The 15,228-nt window shown below is 42.3% G+C and overlaps 1 protein-coding gene across 2 annotated transcripts in view; it reads left to right on the top strand.

Moving 5' to 3' along the window:
• Nucleotides 1-15,228, top strand: part of EXPH5 (exophilin 5) — an 86,880-nt gene that overhangs the window by 49,830 nt on the left and 21,822 nt on the right. Inside the window, exons 1-2 of one of the 2 annotated variants that reach the window (XM_056561667.1) lie at nt 4,833-5,159; nt 8,058-8,218. Coding sequence is in view for 1 of the 2 variants with exons in the window: in XM_056561665.1 (XP_056417640.1) it covers nt 8,058-8,218 (161 nt within the window). In the remaining variant the exon portion in view is untranslated. Of the gene's footprint in view, nt 1-4,832; nt 5,160-8,057; nt 8,219-15,228 lie in introns of those variants that run through there. The other variant, XM_056561665.1, reaches the window with a different exon arrangement.

Raw genomic sequence — 15,228 nt, 5'->3', positions numbered from 1 at the left:
CACAGGCCTCTATAGAGGCCTGTGGAAAATGAAAGAAGCGATCTGATTGGTTGCTATGGGCAACTGCACCACTCTTCCTCTGCACAGGTTTTGATAAATCTCCCCCTGTGTGTGTATATGTATATATACTGCATGTGTGTGTATGTGACATGTGTGTGAGACAATTGGTATAACCCACGTGCAGCAGGTTCGCTTCTAGGCTGACATGTTGAGCAGTCAGTGCCCTCCAGGAGAGTTTGTTCTCACATCAATCTTGGTATCAGATTTTGACGACACAAATATTCTATTTAAAGGACTTGGAAAAAAAAATATATATATATATATATATTTTACTGGAGAGCTACCCGAATGCTTAATGTATCCCTTAAAAAAAAGATAAAAAAAATAAATATATATAATTTTTTTTTTTTTTTTAAGGGATATACGGGTGTTGTGAAATTGTTTTATAGTGCTGGGGCTAATTGAAAAAGATGACACTTACCTACCCTTTATCCCCTGTAGATGTTGCTGTAGCCCCCGTTGCTGCTTGTTGCTTCTCTATAATGCTTTTCTGCCTGCTCCAGTGTCAATAGTTCAGAGCAGGACCTGTTTGCAGCGGGATCCCATCTTTCCAGTGATTGGGCATCATCATCATGCTACGACCTCTTGTCTCGGAAGGTAGATGGGGGGGGGGAACAATGGGGGACCAGAGGGAGCTGTGGAAGAAAGAGGGGGGGTAGTTGTGTTTTGTATTATTTCTTTTTTGTTACAATTTTACCACTCCAGAATAGCCCTTGTCCTGCCCTTCTCCCCAATCCATAGGATAGAGGATTAGTGTATATTCACAGGTTCAGGTTCCATGGTTGCTGCGGAGGATAGCTCAGCACTCTATTTAGCCATCTCCGGTAGCTCCTATAAACAGTGAATGCATGGGCTGACTTTCTATTCCAACGGAAGGTTTGGAACTCTGTTCCCAGGATCACAGGGGATCTCAGAAACAAACGTGTGGATAGGGGATAAGTCTTAAAGGGGTTATCCACCATAAGGTGATTTTAGTACTTACCTGCCAGACAGTAATGGACATGCATAGAAAGGATCTGTGCTGGATAAATCGCTGTGTTGTGAGTTTTTCATAACATTGCTGCTATCTTTTTATGAAATGTCTTTTTCCTGTGGCAGTTCCCTCCCTCCAACTACAAGTCCCATGATTCCTCGGTTGTAAGTTTGAGGTCACTTTTCTCCCTCACACCCCCTATGAAGCACACCCCAGCAACCCCACCATCCATTGAAGCACACCTGAGCTACCATGCTATGCTGTAAACAAAAGACCAGTGATTTCTAACCAGAATGCCTCCACCTGTTGCAAAGCTACAATTCCCTGCAGAATAATCTCCTTCCCACCCAGCAGTCGCTCCACCCATTGAAGCAGACAGGCTTCCTCTGAACACCTGACAAGTGATGTAATGTCTAGGGCTACACTGGAATCTGTGAAAACACTTATTTTTTCAGACACTATATTATGAACTAGGGATCGACGGATATCGATTTTTTTAGGGCCGATAACGATAATCTGCAACCTTTCAGGTCGATAGCTAATAACTTATATTGGAATATTGGTTTCAGTTATCGGCTATGTCCCCCGACCCCGCAGATCAATGATTTAAAGCGTGTGCTTTAAATCGATGAACTTTTGCGGGGTCAGAGACAGCCACCACTGCCCACTTCTCTCCCCCTGCCTGTCCTTTGGTCCTCCCTAATCCAACCACCACCGCTGCCCCATTGCCTCCCCCATCCCCGGTTTTATAATTACCTGTTCCCGGGGTCCGCGCTACTTCTGGCTCCGGCGGTGTCCTGAGCTGTCACTGTGCGCACTGACGGTGATGTCGCGTTGAGGACGTCGCTCGTCATTGCGCAGCGTGCAGGACGTCGCAGGAGCCAGAAGTAGCGCGGACCCCGGGAACAGATAATTATAAAACCTGGAATGGGGGAGTCAATGGGGCAGTGGCAGTGGAGGTGGTCTCGGCGGTGGTCTCGGGGTGGGGTGGGGCGGTGCATTATCGGCACATCGGCAAGGTAATTTCCGATACCGATAATGTCCAAAATCGTGAATATCAGCCAAACCAATAATTGGTCAATCCCTATTATGAACTACACTAACTTTCCAGCCCCTGTAGCATAGTCAAATAAAAATGGTTCCCGCATTACCCCTTTTTATGGTGGGACAAAGCCTTTTAAAAAGTCCAAGATAAAAATGGTAAAGGATTTTGCATATTTTGCTGCCTATTTTGCCACTGATTTTCCTCAGAGAATTTTGCTACCAAAGTGTGAACGTACTAGAAACTTATTTTATGCTGCAGATGCTTCAAGGGCAGTCACTAGAGTGAGCTCCCTGCTGTGGCCGGGAAATCTGCTGCTACGAGCAGACACACAGAGCTACCCGGCCGCAGCAGGGAACTCTCTTTTGTAACTGCTGTTGGTGCATCCGCAGTGTGAAATACGCTGCGCTGTGTGTGACCCTATCCTAAAGGGGTTTTGACAGCCATAGTATTAAGGTGATTGGGCAAGTCCAGCACCTGCTGCAGCTGTTTTTATTTGGGGTAACCATCAGAAAATAATTTCCCCTGCAGTGGTGCTAAACACATAGATCCATATGTGTAATGGGTGGATGAGCGCCCTGTGTGGGAGTTATCACTCCTACCAGTTTTAATCTGGTGTCCCCGGACCACAGTGATCAGCAATAATGTGAGCCCTCTGCCAGCTTTGTCAAGCTTTTTCCTGCCTGGCAAAGGCTCCAAACTCAATTTCCCCCTGCAGAAATAATCAGGACTCGGCATGTCATGCCTGCTGTTAACCCTTTAGGTGCAGGGAGCAATTTCTCGTCCTTTTTTTGTGATTTACATGGCTGGCGGGAATTGTCACAAACAGTTGTTTAGAAGCACCAGTGAGGTTTTTATTTGCCATATTAATCCTTGAAATGAAATCACAAGATGCTGGATCTGCGGAGCGTGGTGTAAACTATTTATTATCCTCATTTACTACTGCAAAACAAAGCTGTTTGTCACTGCTGAGAGCTTTTATGGCCAAACAGTCATTGTACTGAGTGAGTGCTTGCCATGAACATGGTTCTTTCTGTAAAACACAGACAACTATATATACTATATAAAAAATAGTAGGAAAAAAGCAGCACATCCGCCAGGGTAGTAAAAAATACAAAAGAAGGTGCACGCCATCACAGAGGCACTGGTTAGGAGCCCCAACTTGAATAGTAGTGGAAAAGACCGCAGCACACAAGGCGTTCTCCAGTAAAAAATGAATTTATTCCATAAAACAACAAGCAAAAAGGAAGCTAGGTTTCGGTAGTCTCTCACCACCATCTTCAGGCATGCCTGAAGATGGTGGTGTGAGACTACCGAAACGTAGCTTACTTTTTGCTTGCTGTTTTATGGAATAAATTCACTTTTTACTGGAGAATGCCTTGTGTGCTGCGGTCTTTTCCAATAATATATATATATATATAATATAATATAATTTATTTATATATATATATATATATATAATTTATTTATATATTATATAATAATTATTTATTTATATATATATATATAATTATTTATTTATATATATATAATTATTTATTTATATATATATAATTATTTATTTATATATATATAATTATTTATTTATATATATATTATTTATTTATTTATATATATATTATTTATTTATATATATATATATATATTATTTATTTATATATATATTAATATTTATATATATATATATATATATATATATATATATATATATATATATATATATATATTTATTTATTATATATATTTATATATATATATATATATATATATTTATTATATATATATATATATATATATTTATTATATATATTTATTATATATATATATATATTTATTATATATATTTATTATATATATATATTATATATATTTATTATATATATATATATATATATATATATATATATATATATATATATATTTATTATATATATATTTATTTTAGAGATGAGTGAACTTACAGTAAATTCGATTCGTCACGAAATTAGTTCAGCTTTTAGGTGCTCCGGTGGGCTGGAAAAGGTGGATACAGTCCTAGGAAAGAGTCTCCTAGGACTGTATCCACCTTTTCCAGCCCACGGGAGCACCTGAGAGCTGAACTAATTTATGCAGGATAAGACCTCAACTGCCGAGCCGAGAAGTTTGCGACGAATCGAATTTACTGTAAGTTCACTCATCTCTTAATTATCTATTTTTTATTTATTTTTTGGTCTTTTTTTTTGCTCCTAAAGTGTATTTTTCTCAGTTGTAGTAGAGTCTTAAATTTAGGGACTATGACCTCTGAAATTGTTAAAAGGCAAATATGTGTAAGTGGAGTGTGTAGGTATATCAGTCAATCTAGCTACATAAGGTGACATAATGTATGACAGACATAAAGGATGGGATTGTGAAATGCACCGTGGCACATCTGTGGCAGTCAGAAGGTTACATATTTCGTTTCTATCTTAAACGTATACCTAAAGTGAAGCTCCGATTTTGTGCAATTTTTTAACCTGATAAAAAGCGTGGCTAGAAATAGTTTAATAAGGCTTTTCTTTCTGACTCAAAGGAAAGTGTGATTCCGTGTTTGAGACCCTTTATGATGTCCATATGTCCTTATAGACCAGCTGTCTTCAAACTGGGGCCCTCCAGCTGTTGCAAAACTACAACTCCCAGCATGCCCGGACAGCCAACGGCTGTCCGGGCATGCTGGGAATTGTAGTTTTGCAACAGCTGGAGGGCCACAGTTTGAAGACCACTGTTATAGACCATATTAAAATGAATTGTCTCATTAGCATCTCAAAACAAACATGGATAAATGATCACTAACGCTTTAATAAACTTCTCAGGATAAGTTGTCATAGCTGCGTATATGAGGAGTAGCCTCTCTCTATGGCTATTTATATTGTATATGGCATTTTTCATTAGTTTTCCCCTCTGCAGGCTTTTTATGTTCAGTTGTCCCTGAGCTAGTGGGTATAGACTAGCAACTTTGATGGCTGCCATACACTGCCCACACACAGAAGTAGAACCCCACGGAAGCAGCAGGACAAAGAACATTTTAGAGCAGTACTGAGCAGTGTAGAAGGGGTTCTCTACCATAAGGTGATTTTATTATGTACCTGCTAGACAGTAATAGACATGCTTAGGAAGGATCTTGGGGATAAATGGCTATGTTGTGAGATTACCAGAACGCTGTGGCTATTTCCTGTTGGAGTTTGTTCTCTCAAACTACAAATCCCATTATTATTTAAAGTAGTGTTTTTCAACCAGGTTACCTCCAGCTATTGCAAAAACTACAACTCCCAGCATTCTGTAAATTGTAGTTTGGCAACAGCTGAAGGCGACGTGGTTGAGAAAAGCTGATTTTTAGGGTGTTTGCACACATACAATATCCTGTGCATATTTTATTCTGCACATTTCAGTGTAAACTAAATGAATGAACATTGGTTAAAATCTGCAGGATCAAATATGTGCAGGATACTGTACGTGTGAACTTGATGATGCAGCATTGTTGGCAGGGCTGTGGAGTAGGTAGATAAATAGTCCGACTCCGGAGTTTTCTGTACTTCCGACTCTCCGACTCCTTTTGTATTAATATGCGAATGTATTTTATATATACCTTGAAGGAAAGAAAGGTAATATACCTGTCATTACCACGGGACTACTGGCTGGGAAGCCAACAGTCTACTGTATTGAACAGTTTGTGTGCTGATCTGCTGCTGAAGATAGGGCAGTGGGAGGATCCAGGAAGGGGCATTTATTATAAAACATGATTTCCCTAGTAGAATCCCATAGTCATGTTTAAAGTTTAAAGGGGTACTCCGCCCCTAGACATCTTATCCCCGGGGTCCCGCTGCTGGCGACACGCGGGATCGCCGCTGCGGCACCGCGCTTTCATTACTACACAGAGCGAGTTCGGGGGACGGATACAGAGCAATACAGTGGACGGAGCAGCGGAATGTCATAGCTCCGCCCCTCGTGACATCACGGCCGCCCCCTTAATGAAAGTCTATGGCAGGGGGTGTGAAGACCGCCACGCCCCCTCCCATAGACTTGTATTGAGGGGGCTGGCCGTGACATCACGAGGGGCAGAGCCATGACATAACTGTGCTCCAACCCCTGTATCGCCCGTCATTACGCACAGAGCTAACTCGCTCTGTGCAGTAATGATAGCGCTGTGCCGCAGCGGCAATCCCGGGGGTCCCCAGCAGCGGGACCCCGGCGATCTGACATCTTATCCCCTATCCTTTGGATAGGGGTTAAGATGTCTAGGTGCGGAGTACCCCTTTAAGCTAACAATCGAGTTTACAAGTTTTTATAGCCTTAGCTGAATGGCAGCAGTTTTTCCAATGGTTTACAGCTTCAGTCTTGAACTATTGACCCTCCATTCCCTTCACTTATACAAGTGTCTCTAGTCCTGCAAAAAACATATTTCCTTAACCCCTTATCAGTGAGAGGCTAGGTTACCCATGGGTTCCCTGTAACAGCAGAACACAACACTATGGAAAGTATAAGTATTGCCGCTCCTAATTGTGCGTTGCATGCCATATAGTAAAGCACATGAAAAGCTTCTTCACGGTCACTTAACGTGTTCGTTTTGCGGTTACGTGAGGCACTACATGCATTGGTCTTTATTCTTAAAGTAGAGAAGTCATTAATTATAACTTTTTGTGAATTGGGACATTTAAACTTGCTTTTTTTTTTTTTTTTTATTCCAATCTAAATTCAGTAGGAGTCGGAGTCGGTGCATTGTTTGCCGACTCCGACTCCAGGTACCCAAAATTTCGTCCGACTCCACAGCCCTGGTTGTTGGTGCCCATATTCTGCTTCTGTGAGGCCACATTCACATATGATGTGTTAAAACATGGCCTAAAAGACATCTGGTCACTCCTGGCGGGAGAATGAAAGAAAGAAAAAGGTCTGATTAATTGTTATTTATTAATTATATTGGGAGTAGTTGTATTCTAGTCAAAAAAATGGCTCCAAAGATAGATTAAAGTGTACCTGTGGGTTAAAAAAATAAAAATATACAGTATATATGTGTATATAAAGATATAGATGTGTGTGTGTGTGTGTATATATATATATATATATATATATCTATCTTTGTTAGTCATTACTCTAAAGGGTTAATGCTAATTTGTTGCTCACTGCTGTTACTGAGCTCTTTAGAGTACCCCCCATAGTGCATAGCTATTAATAATTTTCTCAATTTTCGGCGGCGGGTTCAGGGCTGAGCTGTTTGCCAGTAGTACGTACCCATATATTTCCTCCCCTAGTTTCCTAGCCAATCACAGCACAACACTCAACCCATACTGCTATGCCATGACATATTGCTGATGAAAGTGCGCTAAACAGGCTGTCACTGTGGTTGAGGATGATTTACATAGTTCACTACTATAGATGGCACGTGGAGAGAGAAGGAGTTACTGATGCACTGGGTTTGCAAACTGCTATGTGAGTAGAAATGCAAGAAACAGTAGCAGCAATGAAGAGGTTACACTAGCTGCTAGACCAAGACATTAGGGCTGTATTCTGGGGGTAAGGAATACATTTTTGGTAAGTAAAGTGATTCACAAATATGTTAGGAATCACATGGGCCAGTTTCTTCTGCAGTTTCTTTTGTACTGTACATATTTGATACTTTGTTCAGCGGACATGCCTAGAGCAAGCCTGTTTGTACTAGACACAAGCCATGCCTTGCAGCGTACATGGTTCCTTTTGTTTATATTCCCATTTGGATCACCTCACCAGCATCACATCTTGTATGTTATCCGTGTCTATTCCTTAAAGGATATGTTCACATCTGCAGCTGTCCTCACACAACAGGAGTGTCATTTCTAAGCTGCGCCCGTGACGTCGCCAAACATCTGGTCAAACAGGTTTCCCTCTCCTCCGTCTAGAGACTGTCTAATTATTCTAATAGACATGCAGCATAGGGAGGTAGATTTCCTCTGCATACGGACGACTGAGAAACATTGTCTTGGTGTTCTCTTTCAGCAAACTCAAGCACTGGAAAAGAGACGGGAAATGGCTGCACGGAGTGTCTGGAGAATGGTTCGAGGAGATCCAGAAAAAGAAGTTTAAAGATGATCCAGACGTGAGGAGCCTAGTGAGGCCACCTCTGACCCATCATCTGCAGAAGAAAACCCCTAAAGGCGGTGAGTCAGTAGACTTAGAAGTATGTGGATTGTCTGTCAACAACAATGTCAGAAATGGTTTTCACTTATTTAAACAGCCGTAAATTACAAAAAGTACTTGTGTAAAGCTTGACTCCAACTTTAAGAGGTCCTCGGATCTTGTCAAAAAGTAGTTTGTGTGTGTGTGTGTGTGTGTGTGTGTGTGTGTGTGTGTGTGTGTGAAGCCTTTGACCTGAAGTAATAAGTTGCCTTAAACCATTATCATTAGTAAAAGTAAACTTGTACTTGTATATGTCATTTCTATTTTTAAAGGAGGGCTGAGAGTCTGGCAAATGCCCCCTGGCACCGTGTTTATTTCTTACATCTGGCACTTTGTCAGCTCCAGTTTGGTAGCTCTCTATTTAATGATTCTTTGGTTACAGCTCCAGACGGATCTCCCATTTGTCTACAGACAGATTCAGCAGGGATAGATTCTGTGATCAGTCTTACCTACTTACCCAACCTTAATTCTGCTTCAATATCTTTTATCCTTTCTATGAAACATGTTCAAGATTATTTCTGTTCTGGTAATTTTTTTTTCTTTTTGGTATTGAGGAGACGGGCAGTATCGATAGTTAGGATGTTGGGTTGTTGTTATTGACCTCTTTGGTCATCCAGTTCTTCAAGAAGACTAGCATTAAGCTAATACAGATTTATCAAAGACTGCAGAAACAAATGTAGATGCTGGTGACAGTCAGTCACAAGCCTACACGTTAGCAGATTCCCATATCTGGGACCCCTCTGCACCAGTAAGGTAACCCACAATCCAGAGGATCGGATGCAGACTGGCTCTTTCCTCTCAATGGTAGTCTGAACTAAAAGTGAAGGATGTGTGTATTAAAAGAAATTAGGATAGACCATCAGTGTGTGATTAGTGCGGGTACAACCACTAGAACCTCAACCACAGGCTCTAGAGTGCCATAGCCCCATTTATACAGTTGCAAGGTGGGGGTCCTTGGGGCAAAATATTTGAGTTTTACTGGGCAGCCCCTTTAAGCACTTACTAGTTGATGGCATGAGCTGCAGGCAATAGCCATGGTGCCATGGGATCATGGTGCCTACGGGATCATGACTGTGGAAAGGGGTCCATTACATAGTCACAGCCCAACTCTAATGGTGGAGATCAGAGAAAACTCTGATATCGAAGTTTAATCCTTTTGAATGCCATGATTAATGGTGACTGCGGCATTCAGAGGCAGAGAATGTGTCACAATGAATCTCTGTGATCAGGGCCGGTACCTTATATTGGCAGACAGCCCAGGGTCTATTGAAAGGCCCCATGACTGTCTGACTTTATTTCCTGATGTCGGTGCATACTTGCGTATGTCTTGAACTGCCTGTGTGCTGTCTTTTAAACCTTTCCCTTTTTTCACATTTTGTCATGTTACGGCCTTGTGTGAAAATTAAACCAAAATCCGGTGTTCCCTCATCATTCTGCACTCAATACCCCATAATGACAAAGTGAAAACAGAACTTTAGATATCTTATGTATTTTATTAAAAAGGAAAAAAATACTAAAATTTTGTATGTACATAAGTATTCAGACCCTTTGCTATGACACTTGAAATTTACCTCTGTCTCACCCTATTTCTCGTGATCATCTCTGAGCTGTTTCTACACCTTGTTTGGAGTCACCTGTGGTAAATGATTGTCAGATGTCAGATGATTGGACAGGAGAAGGTTACAAAAAATTCTATTGCACTGAGTTCCTAAGAACACAGTGGCTTCGTTAATTCTTTAATGGAAGAATTTGGGACAACCGGGACTGTTCCTAGAGCTGGCCGACATACAAATCTAATGGGTGAAGGGCCTTGTTAAGAGAGTTGACCAAGAAGCCAATGGTCACACTGACTGAACTCCTAAGATCCTGTGTGCAGATAATTTAAACTTCCAGAAGATCACCCATCACTGCAGCCTCCACCAATCTGGGATTTATGGCAGAGTGGCACTGTTCATCACCTGCTCAAAACCATCCCTACAGTGAAGCATGGTGGGGGCAGCATCATTCTGTGGGGGTGTTTTTCAGTGGCTGGGACAGGGTTGAGGGAAAGCTGAATAGTGTAAAGTACAGGGAAATTCTAAATGAAAACCTGATCTAGAGTTGACCTTGGACTGGTTAAAAGGTTCACTCTCTAAGGCTCTGTTCACACTTGGAGATTTTCTGTGCGGACATTCCGAAAGACTGCACGTGGGAATATGCGACGTCTCATAGAGTCCACAGTAAGAATAAACAGGTTAATTTTTTCTGCGGACGCGGAAAAATGAAATTTCTGTGCCAGAAACATCTGGTGCGGATATTCCGCTTTGTGCATAGCACAGCAGAATCCCATTGAATACAATGGGACTCTGCTGCTTTGGAATCTCCAACAGAATACTGCAAAGAAATGGCCTAACAAGATAATGACCTTTTAAAGTGGTTGTCCAGGATTACAAAAATATAGCAGCTTTCATCCAGAACCATTGTCACCCTTGTTCTTTAAAGTCTGAGCTCTAAAAGTGGTCCAGTGTGCTTAAGGGGGTTAGAGTGTGCCACTATTGTTCTCTTGTTTGTGTGTGGTATTCCAGCTCTGTTCCATTCACTTTAAAGGCACAGAGTTGTAATACGACACATAAACAAGAGAAAAAGAGTGGCGCTGGATAACCCCTTTAAGAACACTGGACCACTTTGGACCTCAGAATGGAACAGAGTTGTAATACCACACACAAACAAGAGAACAATAGTGGCACACTCTAACCCCCTTAAGCACACTGGACCACTTTTAGAGCTCAGACTGTGCCACAAGGTCACGTTCTATCAAGACAATGACCCTAAGCACACAGCCAAGACAACACAGGAGAGCAATCATTGGCTGACGTGGGACACTACTGCAGCCAGTGATTGGCCGAACAGCACTGTGATGTCCCGTCTGCAACTTAGTCTGGCTCCAGTGAAGCAGACTGGGGTGTCCTGATACCTAAGGAGAGTTAAAGATTTTGTTTTATTATACAGGCCCCAGACAGTACTAACATTTTAAAGAAATCACCAGATAATCCCCTTTTTAAAGATTCTGATCTCACCTGGTGTTTTTCTTACCCTTCTGACTACTTCAGTGTATAATTTCCCACCTCAACTTCTTTCCCTCTTCATCTTACTGTCAGGGTCCCTAAGGGATCAGTCCTGGGTCCTCTCCTCTTTTTCACCTATACAGCGCCCATTGGACAATCTATCAGAAGATTTGGTTTCCAGTACTATCTCGAAGCTGATAGAATCCAGGAAGGAAAAGGAAATCCAGCTCCCCCGAAAAATATAGAATGACGGTATAAAAACACATGAAAATTTTTATTTCATCCTTTAAAAATCAATGAGATGGTGAGAATTAAAAGCATAGATGAAACGCCGACGCGTTTCGAACCATATGGTTCTTAGTCATGGCTAAGATGACTAAGAACCATAAGGTTCGAAACGTGTCGGCGTTTCATCTGTGCTTTTAATTCTCACCATTTCATTGATTTTTAAAGGATTGAAATAAAAAATTTTGTGTTTTTATGCTGTCATTCTATATTTTTCGGGGGAGCTGGATTTCCTTTTCCTTCCTGGACTCTATTGCAACTGGCTACACGGCTTGACATGCATCCGTGCTCCTCCACCAACTACCCTTCCAGTGGCTACTTCTACAGGGCGGTGAGCTGGTCTATTTTTTCTTTATGTAATTTCGAAGCTGATGACACCCGGCTCTATACCTCTTCCTGTGACATCACCCCTGCACTCGGCTCTATACCTTTTCCTGTGACATCACCCCTGCACTCTTACAAACTACCAGTGACTGCCTCTCTACTGTCTTAAACATTGTGGGGGAGATTTATCAAAACCTGTCCAGAGGAAAAGTTGCCCATTGCAACCAATCAGATCGCTTCTTTAATTTTTTAACAAGGCCTCTGCAAAATGAAAGAAGCGATCTGATTGGTTACTATGGGCAACTTTTCCTTTGCACAGGTTTTGATAAATCTCTGTCTTCCCTGTATCTGAAACAGAATCTTTATAAATCTAAACTTCTGTTCCTCAATAAAATTACCTACGTAATCCTGACATTTCACTCTGTGTGTGCGGTACTACCAGAACTCCTAGACTCTGGTCTATCTTGATGTTGTCGGGGTGTGAGGTGCAGGGTAGATGCAGGGCAGATGTTATGGCCCAAGGGGCAGATGGTATTAACCCCTTCTTGTCGTGACGCCAGGGCATGGTTTAGCCTTAACCACCCGAAGGTAATACCGCTGATCCTGGGTTAGGCAGGGGCAATGAAGACACCAACGCCAGATTAAGGATAGTGGCAGCTTTACTGAGGCAAGACAGGTGATATAGTCTTTACAGTACAGCCAAATATCCCAGGGAGGTGACCAGTGACACAGGGGGACCTCGCAGGCTTGCTGGGACTTGCAGTAGTTAGACTGACTTTAGTGAAGGCCGCGGTGACTACAGATGGACTTGACAGAGATGGTGACTGACAATAAGATGACTTGACTTACTGATGACCGACTTGGGGCTGCAGGACTTTAGGCTTGAGGCCTCCAATGCTCTGGACTCACACGCTGAGATGACTGCACTGGACCTCAGTATACAGCAGAAGAGAGAGATTGCAGCCCCTCCCCTGGTTATATAGGGGGCTGTGCAAGGAGCCCATAGGTCACTTGGGGGATCACCTGGTCACTGGAGCCCTCTGGGTAACAATCATGTGGTACAAACATTAAAGCAACAGTACATTAAATGAGGCAAACCTATATACATAATGGGGGTATACTGCAGGGGAGCCCTGAGGAGATGCATGGACTTTTCCTCGACATGGCAGGAGGACAGTACGGGGCCACATCGTCCCGTACTGGGATATGACATTTTATATTTAGTCTAGTTCACATTTTTGCCATCTACACCACAAAACCCCCTACAGAATCCACTGTTAAAACAGCTTAAATTGCTCATTATGGCTCTGATTCATTCTCGCCTTGACTATTATAACTCTTTACTAATATGTCTTCCCTTCTCAAAACTCTCCCCTCTCCAGTCCATCCTAAATGCAGCAGCCAGACTCCTCTCCCGTCACCGATTCATCCCCCCCTTTGTCAGTCACTACGCTGGTGACGTATTTAGTTCAGTATAAGCTCCTCACTCACCCACAAAGCTCTCCACAGTGCTGCACCTCCCTTCATCTCCTCACTCAACTCTGTCTACCACCCTAAACATGCTGTATGGCAGTGGTCTCCAACCTGAGGACCTCCAGATGTTGCAAAACTACAACTCCCAGCATGCCCGGACAGCCGCTGGCTGTCCGGGCATGCTGGGAGTTGTGGTTTTGCAATATTTGTAAGTCTGCAGGTTGGAGACCACTGCTGTATGGTCTGCAAATAATCTGAAGATCTCTTTTATAATCTGAACCTCTCAATCCCCAATTCTCTCCAAGACCTGGCTCGTGCTGCCCCAGTTCTCTAGAATGCAATACCCTGAACCCTCAGACTTAATATCCAACATCCACATGGTTTAAATGTGCCCTAAAAACACATCTCTTCAAGCAGGCTTATAACACTCCCTAATGGGTCTCCCCTATCATTATGTCCCGTACCCCCCTATTCCCCCTCCCCACCCCCGATCAATCAGCAGTGCCCCCTTTCATAGTCTGTAAACTCTCCCTAGCTGGGCCCTCATATTTCAATAATTTTAGGATACGTGCACATTGCAGAATCTCCTCCCGCAGAATTCCGCAAGCCGAGATTCCGTCTGGCGGCTGCCTACAAAACTACTACGGCGGTAGGACCGCGCGGCACAGTCACCATTGACTGCTATGCAGTGCTCGCGGAATTCCGCACAAAGAATGAACATGTTCATTCTCTGTGCGGAACAATTTCAGCGGCTGAATTGTCCGCCGCTGAAATTCCTCAATGTGAACGGGTCTCGCGGAAGACCTATTCACACTGATGGTAATGGTCACTGCGCGGAATTCCGCAATGTGAACATATCCTTTAATGTATAATTCTGTAATGTATCTGTAATCCCCAGAATTGTAAAGTGTTGCAGAATATTTGGTGCCATAGAAAGAAAATGTAAATTTTATGAAATTATTATCATTTATTTATTATTACAGTCTAGAATGGTCTTGTAAAGATGGTCTTAAACTGTGCAGCGTGAATATCCTTCCCTGGGGCAGTCACACATGGTGCAGACGGCACATTCAGGCACATGATGAGCTTTGTATCTATGATTATTACTAATTGTTCGTTGTTGCTTTAGAGACGATCTATCATCTGCACCTAATATCACTGTATTCTTCATTTGCATTCGGCCATTGGTTGCAGGGAGCGGTTAATAATGACAATTATCCAGAGCATTTTTATTTGTCGATTTTTAGGGTGTATTCACATGTACAGTATCCTGGGCATATTTGATATGTAGAATTAGAAGCTGCAGATTTTAAAGCTGTGTTTAATCAATTAGTTTACATTGAAATCTGCAGCATCAAATATAACCAGAATACTGTACGTGTGAAAGCATCCTTTGTGTTTAAGGAACTTTTGCTGGTTTTGTAGCATTTTTCGCCACAAACTTCAGCACAAATTGCTGAAACAAAAAAGTCATAAATACAAACTTACATCTGTCCCTTGTTTAATTGTTGCAGTGCAGATGGAGCATCTGAAGGTTTAGATTATGGACCCATAAATACTTATGAGGCAGATCCCAAATACAGCCATGTGCATCAGGCCTTGTGTGAGCCCAGCGAAGTTCCCTATACACACACGAGTATACATACCATAGTGGCAGACCATGTGGCACCTATAGGACCCTTGAAGAGAAGGGGGCACAGTCTTTCTTGGCACCATCCCCCTTAATACTTGATGGCGACTACCTGTGCAGAACCCTGCATTGTTAGACTGTGTTCACATTAGCGCCGAGCTCTGTTCAGGGGAGCTCCGTTTGCTTGAGTCCATTCAAATCAAATAAGCTGAGCGGAGAAAAAAATACTGCAGAT

Source organism: Hyla sarda, chromosome 2 (genome assembly GCF_029499605.1).
Source record: "Hyla sarda isolate aHylSar1 chromosome 2, aHylSar1.hap1, whole genome shotgun sequence".
In the NCBI taxonomy this organism is placed as follows: Eukaryota; Metazoa; Chordata; class Amphibia; order Anura; family Hylidae; genus Hyla; species Hyla sarda.
Note: the sequence above shows the minus strand (reverse complement) of the source record. Positions and strands in the feature narration are given on the sequence as shown.